Below are 23,346 nucleotides of genomic sequence, written 5' to 3'. Positions count from 1 at the left end.
GGCTTGGGTGACTCAGAATTTGGTCAAAGGCAGAAATCTTGGAGACTCCTCCTGACTTTGCTGCTATTTTGAGCTAAAAGTTGTGGCAGACTGCTTACTTATCCCATGCTTCAGTTCCCTTATCTGAAAAATAAAGGAAATGGATTGGCTCAGCTCCAAGAAGTCTTCTGGTAAAGATCATGGTTTGGTTTTTGGTTTTGCTTTTTTTTTTGTTTGTTTGCTTGTTTCTTTGTTTTTTAGACAGTACTGGAGTTAGGTCTTAGGGATTCACATTCTTCCTTGGACTTTTCACTGAAAGCTGGTGCTTTATCACTTGAGACATGGCTCCATTTTCAGCTCTTTGATGGTTATTTGGATATAAGAGTCTCACAGACATTTCTGCCGGGGCTGGCTTTGAACTGCTATCCTCAGATCTCAGGCTCCAGATTAGCCAGGATGACTGATGTGAGCCACAGGCATTTAGCTAGTAATGATCATTTTAAATGATATTTCTTTGACTCAGAACTTTTTGTATAATACTTTGTTTAAAAAGACCTCCATACAAAAGCGGTGCTGTGGCTCAAAGTGGTCGGGTATTAGCATTGAGCAAAAAAAAAACTCAGGGACAGGTCCTAGGCCCTGAGTTCAAGCCCCATGACCAAAAGTAAATAAATAAATAAATAAGTTTATTTGTTTGGGGGAGGGTAAAGGGAAGCACAGAAATAGTGGGACAAAGGGCAAACTAATTCAGAAGTTATACTCATAGACACTATGTTGAACTACACAACTTGGAGGGGCAGGAGGACTGAGAGGGAAAAATTAGGAGAAACAAAGAAAGGACACTGTTCAAAATGAAATGTATTCATTCATACTTGACCAATGTAACTATAACCCTTCTGTACAAAACTCTTACAATAAAAATTAATTTAAAATAAAAAGAAAGAAACCAACAAACAAAAAAAGACCTCCGTGCTGTATGTTGAATTGTAATATCATATAACACAGGTCCCTGAAAGTGGAGTGGGGGATATCTACATAGCATAGGCTTTGGTTTCCCAGTCAGGGTACAGATCAACCTAAGTTGCAAAAGAAATCTACAAGCCAGGTGTCAGTGATTCACACCTCTAATCTTAGTTAATCAAGAGACTGAGATCTGAAGATTCTGAAGTTCAAAGCCAGCCCAGGAAGGAAAATCCATGAAATTCTTACCTCCAATTAACCACTAAAAAACGAGAAGTGGAGCTGTGGCTCAAGGGGTAAAGTGCTAGACTTGAGCAAAAAAAGCTCAGGAATAGTTCACAGGCCCTAAATTCAAGCCCCAGTAATAGATCAAAAAAGAAAAAAGAAAAGGAAAGAAGGAAGGAAGAAAGGAAGGAAGGAGGGAGAGAGGGAGGGAGGGAGGGAGGGAGGGAAGAAGGGAGGGAGGGAGGGAGGAAGGGAAAAGACAAAAGAAAGAGAAAAGAAAAAAGACTTGGATAAAGTGGCTCTCCTAAATGCATATCTATCTACACAGTTTATGGAAACTCCCAATTTCCATAACCAAATTTAAAATAAGCAAACTTTTCATACTAAGTTGATGTGAAGAGTGATATACGTTAATATAAACCAACTCCTGTACATCAGTGCTAAGACAGAGATGTGGTACTTCAGAGATAAGAAAGTCCATACGTCTTTTTTTCTTTAGGATGCCCAGGTTTAAAAGAATTTCAGACGGTCTAACTTTTCAAAAGCACATTGTTTCTGCTTAGGCAGACATTATCCTAATTTAAAAGGTGCACTGTACTCATAAATTGACATAGTGAATTGAAATTTTTTGTACAACTACATAAAGATAATACAAAATAAAAAAATAAAACAGCAAAGCCTAGAGTAGACATAAAACCTATGCAGAAATGTCTAACAGATAACAAAATTGAATAAGAGCCAGTGTGCTCAGGCTGTCACGAGAATGAGGCTGGGGCAGTAAGTTAAGCACTTGGAACTAAATTAAAGCCATAAAATGCTTCAGTGGATCCTTACATCTGATTGAAATTTACCACATAACACTGAACTCACAGAGGCCCAAATGTTGGTGCTGTTTTTCAAGATAGGAGTCAGTTTTAATGTCCACAACCAATGTAGCAATTCCAACCATGATTTCAGTCATGAATTAAGAAGGAAAAAAAGATTTTCATTTCTCCTTTCTTAAAGTCCTTCACGAAATTTGCAAGTAAAAGATATATTGCAATAAAATAAATGCAGGTGTGATGCCAAAGCATGAATGGCTGTTGCATATTTAACAAGAAGACAAGCACCAAAATAGCTACACCTGTAACCCTAGCTACTCAGAAAGTTGAGATCTGAGGATCATGGTTCAAAACCAGCTGCAGCAGAAAAGTCTGTAAAATTCTTAATCTGCAGTTAACCAGCAGAAGGTCAAAGCTGTGGCTCAAGTGGTAGAGTGCCAGCCTTGAGAACAGAAGCTAAGGAGTAGCGTCCCAGACCTGAGGTCAAGCCCTAGTATCATCACTAAATATAAAATAAATAAAATGTAAAGTAAAATAAAAAGTATAATAAAAATAAAAGTACAACAAAATAAAATACAAAGTACAAAATTAAAATAAAATATAAAATACAAATATAAAATGTAAAATTTAGGGCTGGGATGTAGCTCAGTGGCAAAGCGCTTGCCTAGCAAGTGCAACGTCCTAGGTTCGATCCCCAGTACCAAAAAAGAAAAGACAAAAAATAAAATAAAATGTAAAATTTAATTAAATATAAAATACTAAATAAAATATAAGGTGGCGTTGGTGGCTCATGCCTGTAATCCTAGTTACTCAGGAGGCTGAGATCTGAGGCTTGTGGTTCAAAACCAGCCCAGGCAGCAAAGTTCATGGGACACTTATCTCCAATTAACTATTAAAGAACCAGAAATGGTGCTGTGGCTCAAAGTGGTAAAGCACTAGCCTCAAGCACAAAAGCTTAGACAGTACCTACATATTGAGTCCAAGCCCCAGAACCAGCACAAACAACAAAATAAGTAAAAAGTAAATAAATAAATATGAAATATAAAATACAAAATTAAAATTAGTATAACAAGTTGGTTAACCACAAATTGTCATCATTTATCATATAATATCATGAGATCAACAAACATCAACAAATATAAAGATTTTGTCACAGCTTCTATTCTGGGTGTTTCTGGGAATGTAATATTGAATGAGACTTAGGGGATCTCCATTCAAATGGAAGCCATAAGTTGAAGTGCATTCCCAGGCAGGTACACTGGCCACCTGAGAAGTTTTACACGGCACAGAACACGTTTCCAGAACGACATGTTAGTTCTATAGGCAAGCATACTATTTGTATCAGCAACATATAGCACAGGCAGAATAGCCATCTTTTTTGTTAAAGTTAACAAAATATCATCTTTAACTGAGTTTGTTAGTCTGTTTAGCCATTGAATCCTGTAGGGCAAAAACATGAGCTATAATGATTGCAGTCTACTCTGGTTTAGTTTTTGAGTAATGTGACATGCAGTCAGTCTCACATACATGTGATAGGGTGAGTGTGGCTTATTTTCAGAAGCAGACAGAAGTGCTTACAGTTTCCAGATGTGCTAGAGTTTCTGCATGTCAGTAAATAAAAATATGGTGAGAATAGAATGCTAATGTTTCCTCCAATGGGAAAATGCAAAGATTTAGAGCTCTCTATGATGAAAAAGTTACAGCTTCAATTCCTACCATATTGCCAGAGTTGGCCTATCTCTGGGCTGCCAGCCGATAAGGATTATTAAAAAAAAAAAAAGAGCAAAAGAAAGGTGATTTATGAGAAAAGAAATAAAACTGTCCATGTTTTTCTTAAGAATGCTTTGACATTTTCCTGGTCCTCAGAATACCATGGCTTTGAGAGAAACATGGCATCTGGGATCTAAAAGCTGCCATATTTTTCTGCATTTTCTCATGTCATCTACCAATTTTACTGGAAAATCACAGCAATGCATATGGATGATTTTAAGTCTGGTGTCAAGGACTTTATTCATAAAAAAAAATAGGATTGAACTGATGAGTTTCAAACTGGAGAGCAAAAGTATAAACTTCCCTTGCACAATGTGGTTATTGCTGATGACGAACATGTTCATAGGAATTAATTGAACCATAACAGTGTCATCGTACAGGAGTCTCACTACTGTTAAAATAGTCAGCTCATTTTCCCGATAGCTTCTCCTGGCTGACTGGGTCACCTGGGGTGAGTGATCTCCAGCCTTCTGGGCCAGCACTTCCCTACGGGTGGTTTTCAAACTGTAGCCCCCTTCCAGAGAAATTTGGAAAAACTCTGTAAAGGTTTGTGCTCTGGGGCAAGTTTCCCAGGATTACCAAAATGCTGTGTGCCCTACTGCATTAAGGCCCTGAATGACACTTCCAAACCCCTCTACAATACTCCATGGGGCTTCCAGCAAAGCTAGTTCAATGCTGCGGAGTCTAGAGGATTAGTGATGCAAAAACTGTTCCCACGATCTTGTCTCAGTAACCTGTCCACATGCACCATCTAGATGTCTTCAGAGCTCCAGCATCTCAGATGTCTCCCGACTCAGGTGCTCGAGCACTGGGCTCTCTGGTGATGCACAGGGCCAGACCCTGTCTCTTTTACAGAGACAGAGTTTTGCTTGTGATGCATTGAAGCTCTCACCACTTACACATACAATTCACCAGACAATTTACATGCTACTAACTGTGGAGCTACATGCTACTAACTCACCTACTGAGATGTAGGCTTTTAATAAAACCCAACAAATTGCTCATTTAATAATACAGAAGTTGGCCTGGCTCTGGTGGCTCACTCCTATAATCCCAGCTACTCAGGAGGCTTATGTGAGGATCTTGGTTAGAAGCAAGCCAGGACAGGGAAGCTTGCAAGACTTTTATCTCCAAATAATCACCAAAAAGTTGGAAGTGAAGGTGTGGCTCAAGACCTACAAAGTTAACCTTAAGGGACAAAAAGCAAAACAAAAGACAAAAAATCTCAAAGAAAACTTTTAGGCCCTGAGTTCAGGTCCCAGGACTTGTACCAATAAAAATAATAGTAGTAATAGTAGAAATAATAATAATAATATTTTCATAGAGTAGCAAAGGAATTATTCAAACCACTTAACAAAGTTGTAATGCACTTACACTTACCTGAATCTGTAGCTGAAATTAACAAAACAAAATGTTCCTTTGTCTCCCTATCCAAGCTCTGGGTCACTCTTAGTTCTCCACTGGCTGAAAGTGTGAAGGCCTGCTCTTCGTTACCGCCACACAGAACATAGGAGAGTTTGCTGTTTTGTCCCTGGTCATGATCTGTTGCCACCACCTGTAAAACAGCATGATACGCATGATGGATGAGAGTAAACAAGTTCTGAGGCCTACCGTGAAATGAAATACAACATCCAAAAGATGATGAGGATGAAATGTCTTAACACAATTTCCAAAATATCCCTTAAATCGCAAAATAAAAATGCCAAAAAAAAAAAAAAAGAGAGGATGTGCCATGCACACAGATGTACACAAAAAATTTGCAGAAAACAGATGTGCAGTCTTTCTGGAAGTTTCATGAAAACTGCATTTTCATAGCAGTTTCAGGGAGAGATTGCTCACAAAATAAATATTTATGGGCAATACTTATGACCATTTTTTCAAACCCTGACATCATTTTATGTAAATAGAATGCAGAGATCATTTCCACGGTGAAACAAAAGTTTACAATACACACAGGCATAAGTACACATAATACAATTGCACACAAAGGAACACAGCTGAAATGCGATGTTTAATCTATAAAATCAGTATGCTTTAGATGTCATGATAGCAGACTGCCCTTTGTGAGATGAGCTGTATTCACATTATCCAGGAGCGCGTGAGGAGAAGGAGTTTGTCCAGGAGCTACCCTACCACTCACCTGAAGAATGGTTCTGGGAAGTGTCCCCAGATTTTCGGGGACATGGACGGAGTAAGGAGACAGCTCGAATGTGGGAACGAAGTCATTAACGTCCAGTAACACCACCCTGACGGTGGAGGTGTCCGATCGGGGGGTGCTGCCCCGATCCGTGGCCTGGACGGTCAGGAGGTACACGGGGATCCGCTCTCTGTCCAGGGGCCTGGCCACTGTGATGGCACCGGTGACCGAGTCGATGCGGAAGTCCTGGTGGGCATTCCCATCCACGATGCTGTAGCGCACCTGCCCGTTGGGGCCCTCGTCGGCGTCGGAGGCAAAGACCTGCAGGATGTCGGTGCCCGTGAGCGTGTCCTCGCTGACCTCCACCGCGTGCGCCGCGCGCACGAACGCCGGGCTGTTGTCGTTCACGTCCAGCACGGTGACCGCCACCTCAGTGGATGCGGACTGCGGCGGCTGCCCTTTGTCTGTGGCCACCACGGTCAGCGTGTAGTTCGAGGCGGCCTCTCGGTCCAGCTCCGCGGCCAGCCGCACCTGGCCGTCGATGGTCCCGATGCTGAATGGCCTTCCCGCGGGATGCAGCAGCGCATACTCGATGTAACTGTTGGGGCCGCTGTCCGGGTCTGCGGCCTGCGCTGTGAACACCACGGTGTCCAGGGGGGTGTTCTCCGGGACGTACGCCAGCTTCGGCGAGAGGAACGCCGGCGGGTTGTCGTTCACGTCCAGCAGAATGATGGAGACGTGTGCAGTGCTGGTGAACCTGGGGGCCGGGGGCGTGGGCAGGTCATGCGCCTGCACCACCAAGTTGTAGAAAGACTGACTTTCTCTGTCCAGGGCTTTCAGGACTTTCAACGCCCCGTCCTTGTCCACTGCGAACTGCCCGAGGCTATCGCCCGAAGCAATGCTATAAGCCAGTTGAGAGTTGATACCTGGGAATTGAAGGGGAAGGAAAATCAGACACATTCCGAAGACAGAATTAACACCCAAAATGCTGACAAGCCCTTATGTTTAATGATGCCGTGTGTCTAAACACACTTTATGGCTACACAGTTGGACTTCCTTCATGAATAACAATATAGCACTAGCTGAGAGCTTGTGGCTCATATATAAATATATATCTGTAATCCTAGCTACTCAGGAGGCTGAGAACTGAGGGTTCCAGTTCAAGGCCAGCCTGAGCAGGAAAGTTTATGAGGCTCTTATCTCCAATGAACCACAAAAAGCAAGAAGTGAACATGTGGCTGAAATGGTAAAGCACTCTCCTTGAGCAAAACAATAACACTCAGGGACCATGTCTAGACCCTGAATTCAATCCCCACAGTCAGCACAGAAGAAAAATAAAAACTAAACTACAGACACTCATTTTTCCTGGTAACTTTTGATCTGAGAAGATGTTTACAATCTAGGGAACCAATGACCTACAACTTGTTATTTACTCCACCATCAAAATGCTAAAATATGAAAGCAAAGAGGAGACAAGTATTGCCGGAGACACATATTGCCTACGCTTATTCTTTTTCTGTTGCTATCACAGATCCTCCTGGTCTAACATGAACCATGCCACACACTGTATTATTAGCCAAACATTTATAACATCAGTAATTTATTGAGGCTGACATGAATTTTCAGAGAAGAGTAATAAAACGTTCCGATGTGTCACATTAGTCATGGGGGCACTAAGTCTACTTTTACATTTCTTGTCAGAACCAATAAATACTTTTTAATTCCTATGAAGCATCTGGCTAAGTAATGGCCTTTGAGAAAAATAACCCTCTCAACTTTTATTACACATATACTAAGTTTTTAAAAAGCACTCCTTCAAAGAATTGTTAATAGTAAAATTATACACGAAAGTCTCCAAATATAACTGTCCGTTCCATAATTGGGCTATAGTTAGGAAATATCTTTTATCCCCTAAGAATCGATGACACTTTCTAAGTTAAAAAAATAATTAAATTCTCATTTTTTAAATGATTGTAAAAATTCTTATGCTTATGTAGAAAATGTCTCCCCTGGTGGTTTTAGTAAGCCATTGGACAGGAAGTTAGTAAAAATAGGCAGAGAAGAAGTGTTTTATTCATAACCCCACAATGCCACTGGCATTTTTATGGATTATTCTAACAAAAATGTTTAATTCTGGTGCTAGGGAATGCCTATAGAGTAATATGAATTGGTTATAAATAAATAGCTCCAATATTGCTGAAGTTAATTTCAGATACTTCAGTTTCCAAATTCCATCTTTGAGAATGATACTCATGCTTTACCAAGGGTCTTATAGAACACTCTATCTCATTGCTCAACTTCTCTCTTTCTCTCTTCTCTCCCCTCTTTCCCATTTCCCTAAGTCTTTTCTCTCTCCCTCCTCTATCTTCTTTGTCTCTGTCCTCTCTCCCTCTTTCTTTCTCTTTTTTCCTCTCTTCTCCCCTCTTTCTCTTGTTCCTTTCTCATAACTCTCTTTTCTCTTCCCTCCTTTCTCCCTTTCTTCTCTCTCAATCACTGTCTCTCTTATCTCTCTATCTTAATCTTTCTCTCTCTTCCTGCCTTCTCTGTCTTCTCTCTCTTTTTTCTCCTAGTTTGAATTTTCCTCTCTGTCCTCTCTTCCTTCTCTCCTCTCTCCCCTTTTCTCTCCCTTTCTTTTTCTCAATCTGTCAATTTCTCTTTATTTTTCTCTTTCCCCTCTCGCCTCTCTCACTTTTTCTTATTTCTTTTCTCTCCTTGCCACCTTTCTTTCCTCCTCCTTTTCTGCCCCACTCCTCCTCAGTATTCTATGGATACAGGAGTTAACTTTTGCCTTTTTCTTGGATCTCACCAATTTTCTTTCTCTCCATTCTCTCTCTCCATCTCACTCCAATCCTTATCCCCTCTATTTCCCTCTTTCCATTTATCTCTCCATTTCTCTTTCTATGCCTCTCTTTCTGTCTTTGTCTGTCTCTCTCATTTTTACGCTTAAAAAAATAAAGCCATATTACTCTTTTCCTGTAATTTCATTGTCTCTACTTACTGTCCTATTTCTATAGGATGATATGTAGGAAAAATATTCAGAAGATAACTTTTAGGCACTGGTTTATTGACACAGAATTTCTTGAGTAAGCACTGGTTATGTAGATCTTCAGAAAAGTAGTTATTCCACTCAGTATGAGTTGTGGCCTTTAATACTTACAACTTAAGACCATTGTCATGTTAATAAACATTAGAATCAGAAAAAAATCACGGATAAATATTGAGGACAAAGGTCAACCTAGAAGCAGGAGAAAAATATTAAGATCCAATAAAACAAGATCAACACCAGCATCATTCCTTGTCATAAATACCACAGGTTTGGGAAATCAAGTTTCATATACATCAATATAGAAAGTATCAAATATGATTCTATGTTTGTGGGTGGATGAGGGAATATTAAAGAATCTAGTTACTTTCAATGGCTTTTCAAAGACATTGTCAAAGAAAGCCCAGCAACACACTTTGAGCTCCCTGCTCTCTTGAAACCCAAACTCACATGTGATTATTATTTAAAACATTATAAAAAACACTACAAATAACACTGAGGAGAAAAGATTTTAAAAAATTAGTTCTCTGAAAACATGAGACTTTTTCATATCTAAGATCCAAAGATGTTAGATATACCCACGACATTTTGCCTAGTTATAAAAGGCTACATAAATCTATAGCAATCTGAGTCATTAAACCATAGGTCTGAATCCTGGGCCTACAGGGCTGCGGCCTCCTTAAGTCAACAGCTAAACTGCAGCAAGCAAAGAATACGATACTGAGATTTTATAGCCTAATCGTAAATGGCAGAGCAATCCCTTCTAAAAGAGGGAAATGGGTGCTGGGATGTGTTAGTAAGGGAAGCAATAAATATACAACTTCTACTTGAATTATGAAAATGAAACTGATTATAAATTTAATTCAGAATGATAAATGAACAAATGATTACAATTAGCACCGAAAAACCAACATAAATAGCCCAATACTTTGCAGAGAATCCTGCAACATGAAGAAGCAGTTCATCCATCAGGAAACAAATTTTAGAAATTACAGACTATGGAAACTTGCTAGATTTATTTTGTTTTAAAGAAAAGGGCATTGTATTCTTGGCAAATAAGGAACTTCAGCAGTGTGTTCCCCATCAAAAAATGTCCATAGATAAATTAAAATTCAAAATTCTCCCTTAACATTTGTGGTCTATAAAGAAAATAAAGCCTTGATCTTTTTATTTTACCCTTGATTTTTGCATCCAAGATCTGAACCATAAAACAATAAATGCATTTGTTTTTAACTTTTAGATTTGACCCCAAAATGTTGAAACTTGAATACAGTGGGTTTTTATGGTCCACCAGATCTTTCAACTGAAAAGAGGTTGCATTTCAAACCATTTGTATTCAATTTTCTGAAAAGCATTTAGGTCCTTGACTTAGTTTTAACGGGTGTGTGTGTGTGTGTGTGTATGTGTGTATGTGTGTGTGTGTGGGTATGCCTGTGTATTGCTGTATGGGTACATGTATACATATACTCATTTATATTTGAGTAATAGTTCAGATCTAAGGAGCATAATACATAAAACACAGAAACAGCCTAACATCACTGACTCATACCTGTAATCCTAGCTACTCAGGAGGCCAAGATCAAACGTTAGAAGCCAGCCTGAGTAGAAAAGTCCTCATTCTTGTCCAGTTTACCCAAAATAACAATAATGATGAAAGAGAAAAAAGGATGTGGAAGTATGGTTCACGTGGTAAACCATCAGCCTTGAACAGAGAAAACTAAACAAGACTAAGAGATTCTGAATACAAGCCCTAGTACCAGAACAAAGAATAAATAAGTGCATTAACAGATAATAGATGAAATAAATGATATATGTACATAAATACATAATGTAGATGATAAGATGCACTTAAGAACTACAGATACATAACTTTATATTATGAAGTATATATGTATTCATAACTACAAATATTGCCTTAATATGTGTGCAAAAATTGGTATGTGTCCACAGAACTAGTTATGATGAAGCAGCTCCCGGGGCCATTGGAACCCTGCTCTAAGCATTCAGGATACAATTATTCAGACATATTAGCATTATTATTATTACAAGAAGCAGTCTTAAGATAATATCAATCCTGGATATTTTTATGAGGCTCTAATTTCTCGTAATTTTCCCCAATGTACTTTCTAAACTATATACAGAGAAGCTTCGAGATACTAATTATCTATTTATGAAACTCATAAAGAATTTGCCTTAGACTTATGAAATGATGGTATAACAATAAGTACTACATTCCAAATCTCTACAGAAAGAATCTATTTAATATGTTAGACTTATCTTAATACTGAACTTTTGATCTAGAAGGTCAGTATGCCCCCTCACTATGAACCCTTGAAGCAGTGCTTAAGATTAATTTATTAATATTGAAATATCTAACTAATATTAATTGTGGGATAACTAGAGAATTGAGTGTCACTGTGTTGGTAATTTTATAAGCAAGTTTGTTCTTATCATTATCCTTAAAGTTCAAAAAAGTAAGAACTATGTCCTATATTTTAGGTCAAGGTACAGGAAATTACCCTGATAAAAGCATTCAAAATGAAAACAATGGGTAAATGTAGCTTAAAACATTTATGCAACACAATTAAAGGGGAAAAATCCATTTTAAAATGTTTTGGAGTCAGCCAGTAATATATACTTGTAGTTACATGTGAGTGGAATATTCCAAAGCATGCTTTTCCTTCTCTTTTCCCAGTTGCCCTGCATTTTAAGTTATGAGTCTAAATGGAATGTATTTGAAAATAGAGACAATGCTTTGAAACATAAGGATCTCTGACTAGAATGGAAAACTCTCACCATAGAATTATACAAATATATAGTGTTGTAAATATTCATGATCAGGGAACAGAGAAGATAAACAAAGGTTATGATAATAGGGAGAAATAATCCAAATTAAACATTAGCATCAACTGTGCATGAGCATTCTAACTGGAGCCAACCTGCACATTTTAGAAATACCAAGTATCATCTTTGGGGGTGTGTGTGTGTGTGTGTGTGTGTGTGTGTGTGTGTGTGTGTGTTAGTCCTGGGGCTTGAACTCAAGGCCTGAGCTCTGTCCCTGAAAATTTTTGCCCAAAGCTAGCACTCTACCATTTGGCCCATAGCTCTACTCCAGGGTTTTTCTGGTTAATTGGAGATAAGACTCTCACAGACTTTCCTGCCCAGGCAGTCCTTGAATCCAGCCTCCTGAGCAGCTAGGATTAAAGGTATATAACCCATTGGTGCCAGGCCATACTTATTATGTTTTTTACTACCAAGGATTATAATAATCATAATGTTAGAGCTACATCTGTTTCACATATATTCAGGTGCCTGATTCTACCCTATGTTTGGATAAAAGGAGTAGATTTCAAAATGTACTCAGTCAAAAGAATTCTAAAGAAAAGCAATCCCAATTCTGTTTATTAAAATATACATCAAATATGTCTTTTACCTCAATATCTTCCTAAGTGGTATTTCTATACGCCCCGGAAGGAGAACTAAGAATAGGGAAGAATGAACATTGAGGTCGATTGTACAAATCATCTACATCAGTAAGAACCAGGAAATTCTAAAGTTACGGTTGGTGTGCCAAGTTCAGAATCCAGATGCTCAGACTAGAGATAGATTTCCTCTCCAAAGTCCTGTGCTTTGTTTTATGGACTGGATCCAATGGGAAGGAAAACAAGATATGCTAACTAACCCTCTGAATAATTCAGTGAGACACTGATAATCTATGCAATATTGGCATCAATAATGCTATAGTACCAGACACGTGCATTTATAAAATAGGTTATAGAAGAAAGGCTAAGGGAGAAAAGTGTTTTAAAAAAAAAAACAAAACAAAACTAAGTGTCGCAAGTGCTCTGGCAATAAGTACACATCAAATGTGTGTACAGATAATTTTTTTGATTTTATGCAAGCATTTTATAAATCATAAGTTAAATGATCTGAAGCCTCTCTTCTACATAAAATATTACTATAATTTTGTATTAATACTATATAATTTAGGGTGGAGGTTCACTCTAGTGGTAGAGCACTTACCTAGCAAGTGCAAGGCTATGAGTTCAATCCCCAGTACCCAAGACCAAATACTACTTATGTATGCTTTACAACTTGAGCCAAGCCCTCACACCCATGGTTTCCTTTTGCTTCCTAGTTTTATTCTTTTCCAGTTTAAATAATCTATGCAAGCATAAATAATTTTATTTATGTAAGTGAAATTTACCAAAAATTTAGTTTATGACTTCTACTTTACTAACTTGAAATATTGCTATAGATTCAGTGTGAAAACAAAATATGACATTGGCAAATTGATACACATGGTTATTGTGTAACATTATTAGAAAATATTTAAATTATTTAGATTTAAAGTTCTTTATAGTTAAATTATAATACCACTTCTCCCCCATTTTATGTGTGTGTAGGTGTGTGTGTGTGTGTGTGTGTGTGTGTGTGTGTGCCCACAGAATAGTTAGGGCAAATAAACATATAGATAAATATATAAATACTTAAATATAACACAAACCTCTGGGCAATGGTGGCTCATACATATGATTATAAGCTAGTTAGGAGGCTGAGATCTGAGGATCATGGTTCAAAGCCAGCTTAAGCGCACAAATCCATGAGACTCCTATCTCCAATGAACCAACAAAAAGCTAGAAGGAAGTTATGGCTCAAGTAGAAGAGCACTAGCTTTGAACAGAAAAGCTAAGCAAGAGCAGGAAGCTCTAAGTTCAAGCTTCAGTCCACCAGCAAAAAATAAATATGTAATTAATCATAAATTATTATAATCAAATCCTCTATTGTTATATTATTATACAATATAATATATTGCATAGATCATTAATATTAAGATATATTTATATAGCGTAATAATATATGATATATCATATAATTGCACTATTACATTATATGTACATATATACATACATATATGTGTATATTCAGCATATATATGTGCATATGTATCTATGTACACCTATATGTATATGAATATATATGTATGAATATATATGTATCAGGTTTTGATGACTTTTTAGGCCATACTTAGTAAATCACATACCATCATCTGCATCGGTAACGTTAAACACCAGGACAGTAGAGCCTGGAGGCAGATTCTCCATCAAGGAGGTGCTGTACGAACTGAGGCTAAAGACGGGTGGGTTATCATTGACATCAAGTATGTTGAAGTAAACTCTAACAGTAGCAAATTGTCCCCCACCATCTTCTGCACGAACACTGAGGATGTAATATTGCTGTGCTTCATAATCTAATACTCTGGTCAAATTGAAGACTCCAGTAACAGGGTTCAGAAAAAATATTCCATCTTCATCATCTTCATTCACAATGTATGTAATTTCTCCATTCACACCGGAGTCATCATCAGTAGCTAAAATAGCTGCTACCAAGGAACCTGTTGAGAAGAATAAACGAATGGACTAAAATTAACAGAGCAAGGGTAATTGAGAAATTACTAACTGAATATATGGAGTCATCGGAAAGATACCCTGTGAAGATGCTGTTCACACAGTACTACAGAATTCCACATTGTCATCCACACCAGCCTTTCCACATATCTGAAAACCTGTATCATATGAGATACCCTGTGGCTGGGATTTTCCCATAAATGTCTTTTAGAATGAATCCTACTTCTGTTTTCCACTAGGCACTACCAATTGTTTTTAATCTTTTAATGATCATTAAGTAGTTGTACAAAGGGATTTTAATTCAACATATCAGTTTCTGAGTACAATGAATCTTGACCAATGTCTCCCCTTCCATCTTCTCCCCCTTCTCTCTCACCTTCACCCCTCCCCTCAAGTCACCTGGCTCCATGCTCACATGTGTACCCTGAATATTGTGATTGCATTTGCACACTCTTCTTCTCTTCATTGACACTACCAATTTATAAACTTAAAAATTGATTCAGTGTCTGTATATTGAAGCTTATTAGTCTTGTAAGAAACTGTAGATTTCACACAATAATGCAGGTAAATGCTGAGCAGATTGCACAAAGTTTCTCTTGTTATTGTTATAATTCAGACAAGACATGAGCAACTCATTTTTGGAAACAAATGGACAATTCCAAGGGTAAAAGAGTTCTCTCTGTGCTCAATTTCTTTGTCAATGGAATGTCAAAAACCTATACCTTAACATGCAAGCTCATTCCGAAGGTAAATCAAAATAATATTTCAAAATTTAGATAAGATTTTCTACTCTATTGTTATGGTACCAAGGTGTGTGCGCACATACACACACACACACACACACACACACACACACACACACACTGGAAACAAGGATACTAAGTTCTCAGATTGTACAATAACAGTACAATATGTTACAAGTGAGAATCCAAAAACATTTCTTGACTACTTGTTTATCTTGAGCCACAGGCAAGAAAACTAAAGAAATGCTTCTACCAGGATTATTGATTGCTTTTAACAGTGCAAGTGTGTCAAGCCATGATAAGTTAATCCATTTGCCCTGAGCCACTCAGCTACAGTTGATTCCTGGTAATTCAGAAATGAGCTTCCACATAATTTGCTATTTCTATACATAGGAACACAATCATATCAGTTTTAAGAACCGAAATTAAGGGTATCAAGACAGGTTACTCAAAACCCTAACAAATATTTCTAGGGACAGAAATATCATAATTAGTCATCAGATAAATATTAACCTCATTTGCTCTCAAACAACCCCCCCAGAACCTAGCAATTTGTTCACTAATTTCACCAAAAAAAGTTAATTAACAGATTCAAAAATTCAACATATAATATATATAAATAGTATTACAGATATATGTGATATATTAAGTATGTGATATATTAAGTATAGATATATTAAGTATATATGTGATATATTAAGTATACATGTAATATATGTAAAGCAACTGGTATATATGTAATATATTATGTATGTATATAATAACTGGTAGAATGTAATAAGACTAGTTACTAATTAGTATGTCCCATGATTATTGCCAAAGAAAACTGTTAACAAAGTGGCCTGAAGGACAGGCAGGTCACCTACCAGGACTAGTGTCTTCTGGGATGTCAAAAGAATACACGGGCCGGGAGAACTTGGGCGTGTGGTCATTCACGTCGCTGATGGTGATATTGATCCTCATGTCTGAGGACTGCAGCCCGTCATCAGCTCGCACCAGCAGGGAGTACTTGGAACGGCGCTCCCTGTCCAGCCTCTTGGTGGCTATGAGGTCTCCAGATTCAGGGTCGAGGCGGAAGCTATCATCAGCTCCACTAATAATAGCGTATGTGACCACAGCATTGGCACCCTGTGGCCAAAAACAAAACAAAACAAAACAAAAACACCAGGCATCTGAGCAGGAGAAGCAGAACAGTTGGACCATTGTTTCTCTCATTTCCTCTACCATATTGTTGACCAAGTGAGGTTGAGGCTTTCATTTCATAGGATATAATCAGACTTCAAAAGGAAAACTTAAAGAACATGCCAGTTTGTACACTGAAAATTTATAAACACCAGTGAAAGAAATTACAAAAGAGTCAAAGAAATAGAAATATATTTGTAACATAATGTTGTTAAAATGTTTATAGTACCCAAAGGAATCTACAAATTCATTTCAATCTTTATCAAAATGCTAATGATATATGTGTGTCCACGTGTGTGTGTGTGGGGGTGGTGCTTGGACTTGAACTTGCTGTCTCCAGCTCTCATTTAGCTTTTTTTGCCTCAAGGCTAATGCTCTGCCACTTTAACCACATTTCCACTTCTAGCTTTTTGCTGGTTAATTGGAGATAAGAGTCTCACAGCCATGGCTGCCATGGCTGGCTTCGAACTATGATTCTCAGAGTAACTTTACATAAATGTGAATAAGTGGCACTTGGCTTGAAAGGCATTTTTTATAGTGATGAGAATTTTTAATTCATATGGATTCAAAAAAGACTTCAAAGTAGATGAAACAATGTTCAGAAAGAAAAAAGAATTCTAAGTATTTTAAAATCAGTTATTGATTTCAAAATAGACACAAAGCTACAGTATTTAAAGCAATATACTACCAGCATCGTCAGATAGTTCCACCAATTGAGCTGACTAGAAAGCCAAGAAATAAACTCATGCCTAAAAGTCAACTGAGCTTTGACAAGGATGCTAAGAATGCACAGTGGCTAAGAAATAGTCTTTTCAAAAAGAGTTAGTAAAAATATATATACGTATAAAAATGTTGACATAAAAATCAATTCCAAATGGCTTAAACACTTCAACAGAAGACCTGAAACTATATACTCTAGCAGGAAAAATAAGAGAAAGCCTGCTTCCCCAGCCACAGGGGACTTGGCAGTGATTTCATGGCTCTGACCAGCACAGGCAACAAAAACAAAGAAGAGACAAGTGACAATAGCAAGATACAAAGTTTCTGCAATGTAAAAAGCAAAGAAAATTAAAAGGTAAATCATGGAATGAGGGTAGTATTTTTAAAGTTGATATATCTGATAAAAGGTTAATTTCTAAACTATATGAGCAAGAAATAAAAATCTAACAATCTAATTACAAAAGGAAGTGGGCTCAAATAGACATTTTTCCAAACAAGGTATAGAATAGGCCAACAGAAGTTGGTTGTTTGTGGCTGACACCAGTAATCCTAGCCACTTGAGAGGCTGAGATTTGGGAAACAAGGTTCAAGGTTAACCCAGGTAGAAAAGACTATGAGATTCTTATCTCTAATTAGCCAGCAAAAATGTGGAAGTAGAGGTGTGGCTCAAGTGGTAGAGTTCCAGCCTTGAGTGAAAAAGGAAAGTGAAAGCAGGAGGCCCTGAGTTCAAGCCTATAACTGGCACAACACACACACACACACACACACACACACACACACACACACACACACACACACACACATACTATGGTTGTCTCTGGACAAGCAGAAGAAAGTCAGGGACATGAGCATTCACACCCCCAGTAGATTCCTTTTAAAATTGAGACACTAGTTAATTACACACAATCCTACTCCAAGTGTATGGATTTCAAGCCTATACCTGCCAAAGTCATCTTGTATACTCAGGAAAGGGAAATTAACCTGCTGGACAAATGGAGAGTCTTCGATGGGCAGGGAAGGAAGTAGCTAAGAGAGAGGTCATGCTGAGTTATTTATTTTAGGGAACCTAATGGAATGAAGAGGTGGCTGGGTTTTGTAGAAGGGACTTTCTGGTCACTGTAGACTATGGAGAATGAGTCCGGTATGCATGAATGTGCAGAGAGAGGTGCTTGGTTTTCTTACTTTGATGTGCTTTTAGTGCAGATTTTTAATCCATGACAAGAAATCAAACTAAACTATTAAATTATGGAAATATTCTGCACAATCTCAAATGTAACCCAAATGGCTTGCATGCTGCCGACACAAAACCTTCATAGCATTTTAGCTGGAAGTAAGCTTTTAAGACTATCATTATTATTGACTTCACAGGAGCTAGAGGAAAGAGGTGATGAGCAGAACTTGTATCTAAAAGAGATTTGGGGCTCTGTAATTCCAAAGTGCATTAAAGAAACAGATTATAAGCCCCTATTCTGTGGGATGAAACAGAGGTAAGTTCTTCCATTTTCCCAGGTCCTTGAGATATGAGCCCCAAAAACTACAAGCTACAAGCTAGAAAGGCTGTAGAGGGAGGAGAAAGGTCACAGAGCATTCATTAGGCGTTTCCTTGAGTTCTAGACCTGCCTGATTACATCACTTCAAGGGGATTAATAAATTCAACCTTCCAGGCGCTCAGTGAGCTAAACATCATTTCCATGGCCATCTTGATGGTAAGTGACTTAGATGCAGGGATCAAATCCTGGCTCTGTCCCTTTGGAATTCAGAATATGAATCTGTGTGAACCAGCAGGAGTCAGAGGACAAATTGGTAACACTAAAACATAATTAGATACAGAAGTAACTAATAATCATATGTGTAGATTTTCATAAATATTCTTGAACAATCAGGTATGATGAAGTGAAAGAAAAGAAAGGAACCCATTTAAGTTTGGAATTACTATGTCATGAATTTGGAGAAGATACTTATTGAGGAACACAGAGAAGAAGGACATGCTTGGATACAAAAGAAATTACCAAGGAAAATTTTATCTGCTGTCTGTTCTGTGTTCGAAGGACAATGCCAAAGAAATGACTGTCTAGGAATTTCAGATGTGGGACGGTTACTTGAGAAAATTATCTGAAGGTGTGTATGGAGGTGTCTGCTCCATTCACAAGTGTTATTGAAAATGTAAATAAAGGGGCTGGGAAGGTGGCTCAGTGGTAGAGCGCTTGCCTTGCATGCATGAGGCCCTGGGTTCGATTCCTCAGCACCACATAAGCAAAAAGAAAAAAGCCAGAAGTGGCGCTGTGGCTCAAGTGGTAGAGTGCTAGCCTTGAGCTGAAGAGCTGAGGGACAGCGCCCAGACCCAGAGTTCGGGCCCCATGACCGGACCCCCCCACAAAAAAGAAAGAAAATGTAAATAAAGAGAAAAGGCAAGAAACGACCTAAGCATGAAGATTATTATTGATATTTGAAGAATGGGAGACGCAGAAACAGAGACAGATGCAGGAAGGGTGACCAAGGAAATAGCCTCAAAGAAGGTACCAGAAGGCTCAGAGTGCCCTCAGATGTAGCAATGATAAAGAAACTAGGGAGAAATAGAAGGTCATGAAGGACAGTAATTTCACCATGTTTTAGAGTATTAAATTTCTTTCATTCGCTCTCTCTGTCTCTGTCTCTGTCTCTCTGTCTCTGTCTCTCTGTCTCTGTCTCTGTCTCTGTCTCTCTCTCTGTCTCTGTCTCTCTGTTTCTGTCTCTGTCTCTGTCTCTCTCTCTCTCTCTCTACCAGTACTGGAGCTTGAACTCAGAGTTGCAATCCCATTTGGCTTTGTTTGCTGGGGCCCTATCACTTGATCCACATCTCTATTTCTGGCTTTTTGCCGGTAAAATGGACCCAAGAATCTCAGACTTTTCTACCTCGGCTGGCTTTCAACCATGATCCTCAGTTCTCAGCCTCCTGAGTAGCTAGGATTATAGGCACTCAGCAACAAATCACTTTCTTCTTGTAATTGCAAAACAACTACATATAGGCATCATGTATGTAAATTATGACTAAAATTAAACATTCACTGTGTTGGTTGAAATATAATCTTGTGGGCCTTATTTTTAGGGTAGACTATTCCATTAATTACTTTTATGGCTTTTGAATACAGGTTTTACCGATGTTCCTTGATTAAAACCAAATAGGGTTGTAGTTAAGATTTAATTAATGCATGCTAAAAACTTACATTGAGGGGCTGAGAATATGGCTTGGTGGTAGAGTGCTTGCCTAGCATGCATGAAGTCCTGGGTTCAATGCCTCAGTAACACATAAAAAGAAAAGGCCAGAAGTGGCACCGTGACTCAAGTGGTAGAGTGCTAGCCTTGAGCAAAAGAAGCTCAGGGACAGTGCCCAAGCCCTGAGTGCAAGCCCCAGGACCGGCAAAAAAATTATATAGATACATATATACCTATATATATATATATATATATATATATACATACATATATATATATTCAAAAAGCCTTCAAGAGAGAGTATAGAGCTATGTTAACTTTTTACTATTATTCTTAGAAGAGAAACATTTGACAGCTTCCAAATGAGAATAAGGTAAGAGCTTCCTTGAATCCCTAGGAAAATATGGTTTTGGGGTACCCAGTTATAAGAAACCCTTTAACAGCTACTTTCTACTGAGAAGCACTGACTCCTGGCATGGGCCCACAAATTAACCAGCAGCAGGATAATGGCTCCACACCCCAGGTGCCTCCTTTTGTACCTGTGTGCAGAGTCCTGAACCAGTCTCTCCTCAGTCACTTTGCAATCATCTTGAAAGGGCAGAACTTATCGCTGATCAATCACATCTTTTAGGGGGATTTGAACTACTACTAAGAGGGCATCAAGCCCCCACAGGACAGATCACCAGCAATAATCACTTATGTATTCTGACTGTAACAACTCCTGTGGGAGCTTTCCCCATACAAGAGCTGAGGTGACAGCCAGGCCCTGCCTGTCAGGGGAAGACTCTTCACTGCTTCCATCACTCACTCCCTGCCCACCCCACCTTCCATGCCTGTTTAAGCGGGTGTAATTTTCCTGAAGATGGCTGAAGATATACTAAAGTGCTTTCTTCCTACAGCTGCCATGTAGTAAATCTCTGCCTCTCACTAGGCCTCTTGATTTGGCCTGTAGGAGGCCAGGGGCTAGGCCTGACCATCAGGGTCCTGGACTGAGGCTACAAACTCCAATTTCACTTATAAATTATTGATCTTGACATTGAGGTCCAAGTAATTTTGGAGCTTTAGACTTGAGAAATTGCCTTTTGATCTAACTATATTTTATCTAAGCCACGTTTGTACTTTTTCCATAATTAGCTTAAAGAAGTTTATTAATGCACTCAGAATAGTAAATCTCAAAAGACTAATTATGCTGGATTAACACATGCACAACTTCAGGGCTTTGCTATCACCCATCACTTGTCCTTTTTGTTTCTTTTATGTTCAAGTACATAAGGGAATGACTTCTAATAGTCCAAGGCAAAAATATTCCTTCTTTCAAATTTATAAGGAGTGACATTTGCAATCTTTTTATTCTGCTTTCTCAAAGCCAATTTTTAAATTTAATAAAGTGAAAGCCTCCCAACTATTTTAATTTAATAATGAAATAGCTGACTTTAACACACTGCCCACGTTTATCTTGTATACTCAGGTGTACATGACTCTCTAACATTTTTATTGTAATTTTATGGCTTAACAAAACCATCCAACATCAATTTGCAATTCCTAGTATCTACTATTTTAATCTGCTAGGAATATTATTATTATTATTATTAGAATATTCTAGCAAAGCTCAGGTATGACGGATGCTATATTCAATTTTTATCTGTTCACATGATACAGCCTTGGAAATTGGGAGAAAGCAAAGAAACAAAAATTTGAAATATTACAGAATTTCTTTGATATTTTCAAAGGTCCAATTTGAAAGTTATGACAATTGTGCAAAGAAGAAAAGCATAAGACTACACTGATTTTTTAGAAAGCCATTTTTTCATATTCAAAATCAGCTGAGGTGGTGAATTAGTACCCCAGGTGAATATAACAAAATGTCTTGCCAAGAATAATGATTTCATTAGAACTTTTGAAAAGTCTATTTATTAAATACACTGAGCTTGCTACATCTGCAGCCCAAGAAATAAATATGATGTGTCAGCTGCAGTGAAAATAATACTGAAGAGAAACATTTTACTCTCCAGAGGAGACACACTCACACACACCAAGAAGGAGTTCTTAGAAGCAAATATCTAAGAACTGCTTGATTCAACACAGTTCAAATGGTATTTGTGTGTGTGTGTGTGTGTGTGTGTGTGTGTGTGTGTGTGTGTGGTGTGTATGTGGTGTGGTATGCGTATGTATGTATGGTGTGTATGGTGTGTATATGTGGTGTGTAGTGTCTATGGTGTGTATGTGTATGCTCTATGTATATGTGTTGTACATATGTGTGTGGTGTGTGTATATGTGTATGGTGTATGTGTGTGTGGTATACATCAGTGTGTATGTGTGTGTGGTATGTGTGTGTGTGTGTGTGTGTGTGTGTGGTGTATGTGGTGGGTGGGTATACATGTGGGGTATATATGTGTGTATTTGTGTGTGTGTGTGTGTGTGTGTGTGTGTGTGTGTGTGTATGCTGTACATACATGTGCATACCAATACTGGGACTTGAATTCAGGGATTGGATCTCTCACAGGGCTTTTATCCTCAATTCTGGTGCTCTGCCACTTTAGCCAAACCTCTAGTCCAGCTATTGCTGGCTAACTAAAAATATGAGTCTCTGGCCTTTGTCTGAACCATCTCCCCCCACCCCCTGCCCCCGGTCTTAATACCTCAACCTAAACATCTCAGCTTCCTGCATAGCTTTAGAAGTACTGGTGTGAGCGCCAGCTTCCAGCCTCAAATGCTGCTTAAATTAAGTTCAACACATACATGTGGCTTCTGAAACTGATTTATTCTTAACCCAGACGTTATTCTCTAACACTCCATGTCAAGTCATTAAGGAAAAGCATATAAATAATAAAAGAGGTATCAACAGATAATTGGTTGATGACATATATAACTTTAGTGTTTTAAATAATTTCATTACCGGGATACAATTGGCTTATATTTGTAATCCTAGCCACTCAGGAGACAGACCAGAAGATCAAGTTTCAGAATCAGCCCAGGCAGATAAAACATGGGACTGTTATCTCTAATTAACCAACAAAGCCAGAAGTGGAGTTGTGGCTCAAGTGATAGAGAACCAGCTATGAGGGAAAAATACAAGTAAGGGTACAAGGAATTCAAGCCCTAGTACCTAGAGAGACAGAGAGAAAGAGAAAGAGAAAGACAGAGACAGAGATGGAGAGACAGAGAG

General features: G+C 38.3%; 1 protein-coding gene across 1 annotated transcript in view; it reads right to left on the bottom strand.

Moving 5' to 3' along the window:
* Positions 1–5,135: 5,135 nt before the first annotated feature.
* The window catches only part of Fat4 (FAT atypical cadherin 4), a gene marked incomplete at its 3' end in the record, with an annotated part of 96,976 nt that continues 78,765 nt past the window's right edge, over positions 5,136–23,346 (bottom strand). The window contains exons 3-6 of the mRNA XM_042692994.1: positions 15,953–16,214; positions 13,980–14,330; positions 5,896–6,818; positions 5,136–5,310 (exon numbers count right to left, since the gene is read on the bottom strand). Coding sequence (XP_042548928.1) covers positions 5,136–5,310; positions 5,896–6,818; positions 13,980–14,330; positions 15,953–16,214 — 1,711 coding nt within the window. The remainder of the gene's footprint in view (positions 5,311–5,895; positions 6,819–13,979; positions 14,331–15,952; positions 16,215–23,346) is intronic.

This window comes from Dipodomys spectabilis, unplaced genomic scaffold (assembly GCF_019054845.1).
Source record: "Dipodomys spectabilis isolate Male_0828 unplaced genomic scaffold, ASM1905484v1 ptg000162l, whole genome shotgun sequence".
Classification (NCBI taxonomy): Eukaryota; Metazoa; Chordata; class Mammalia; order Rodentia; family Heteromyidae; genus Dipodomys; species Dipodomys spectabilis.
The sequence above is the reverse complement of the archived record's forward strand: the minus strand, read 5'-3'. Positions and strand labels throughout refer to the sequence as shown.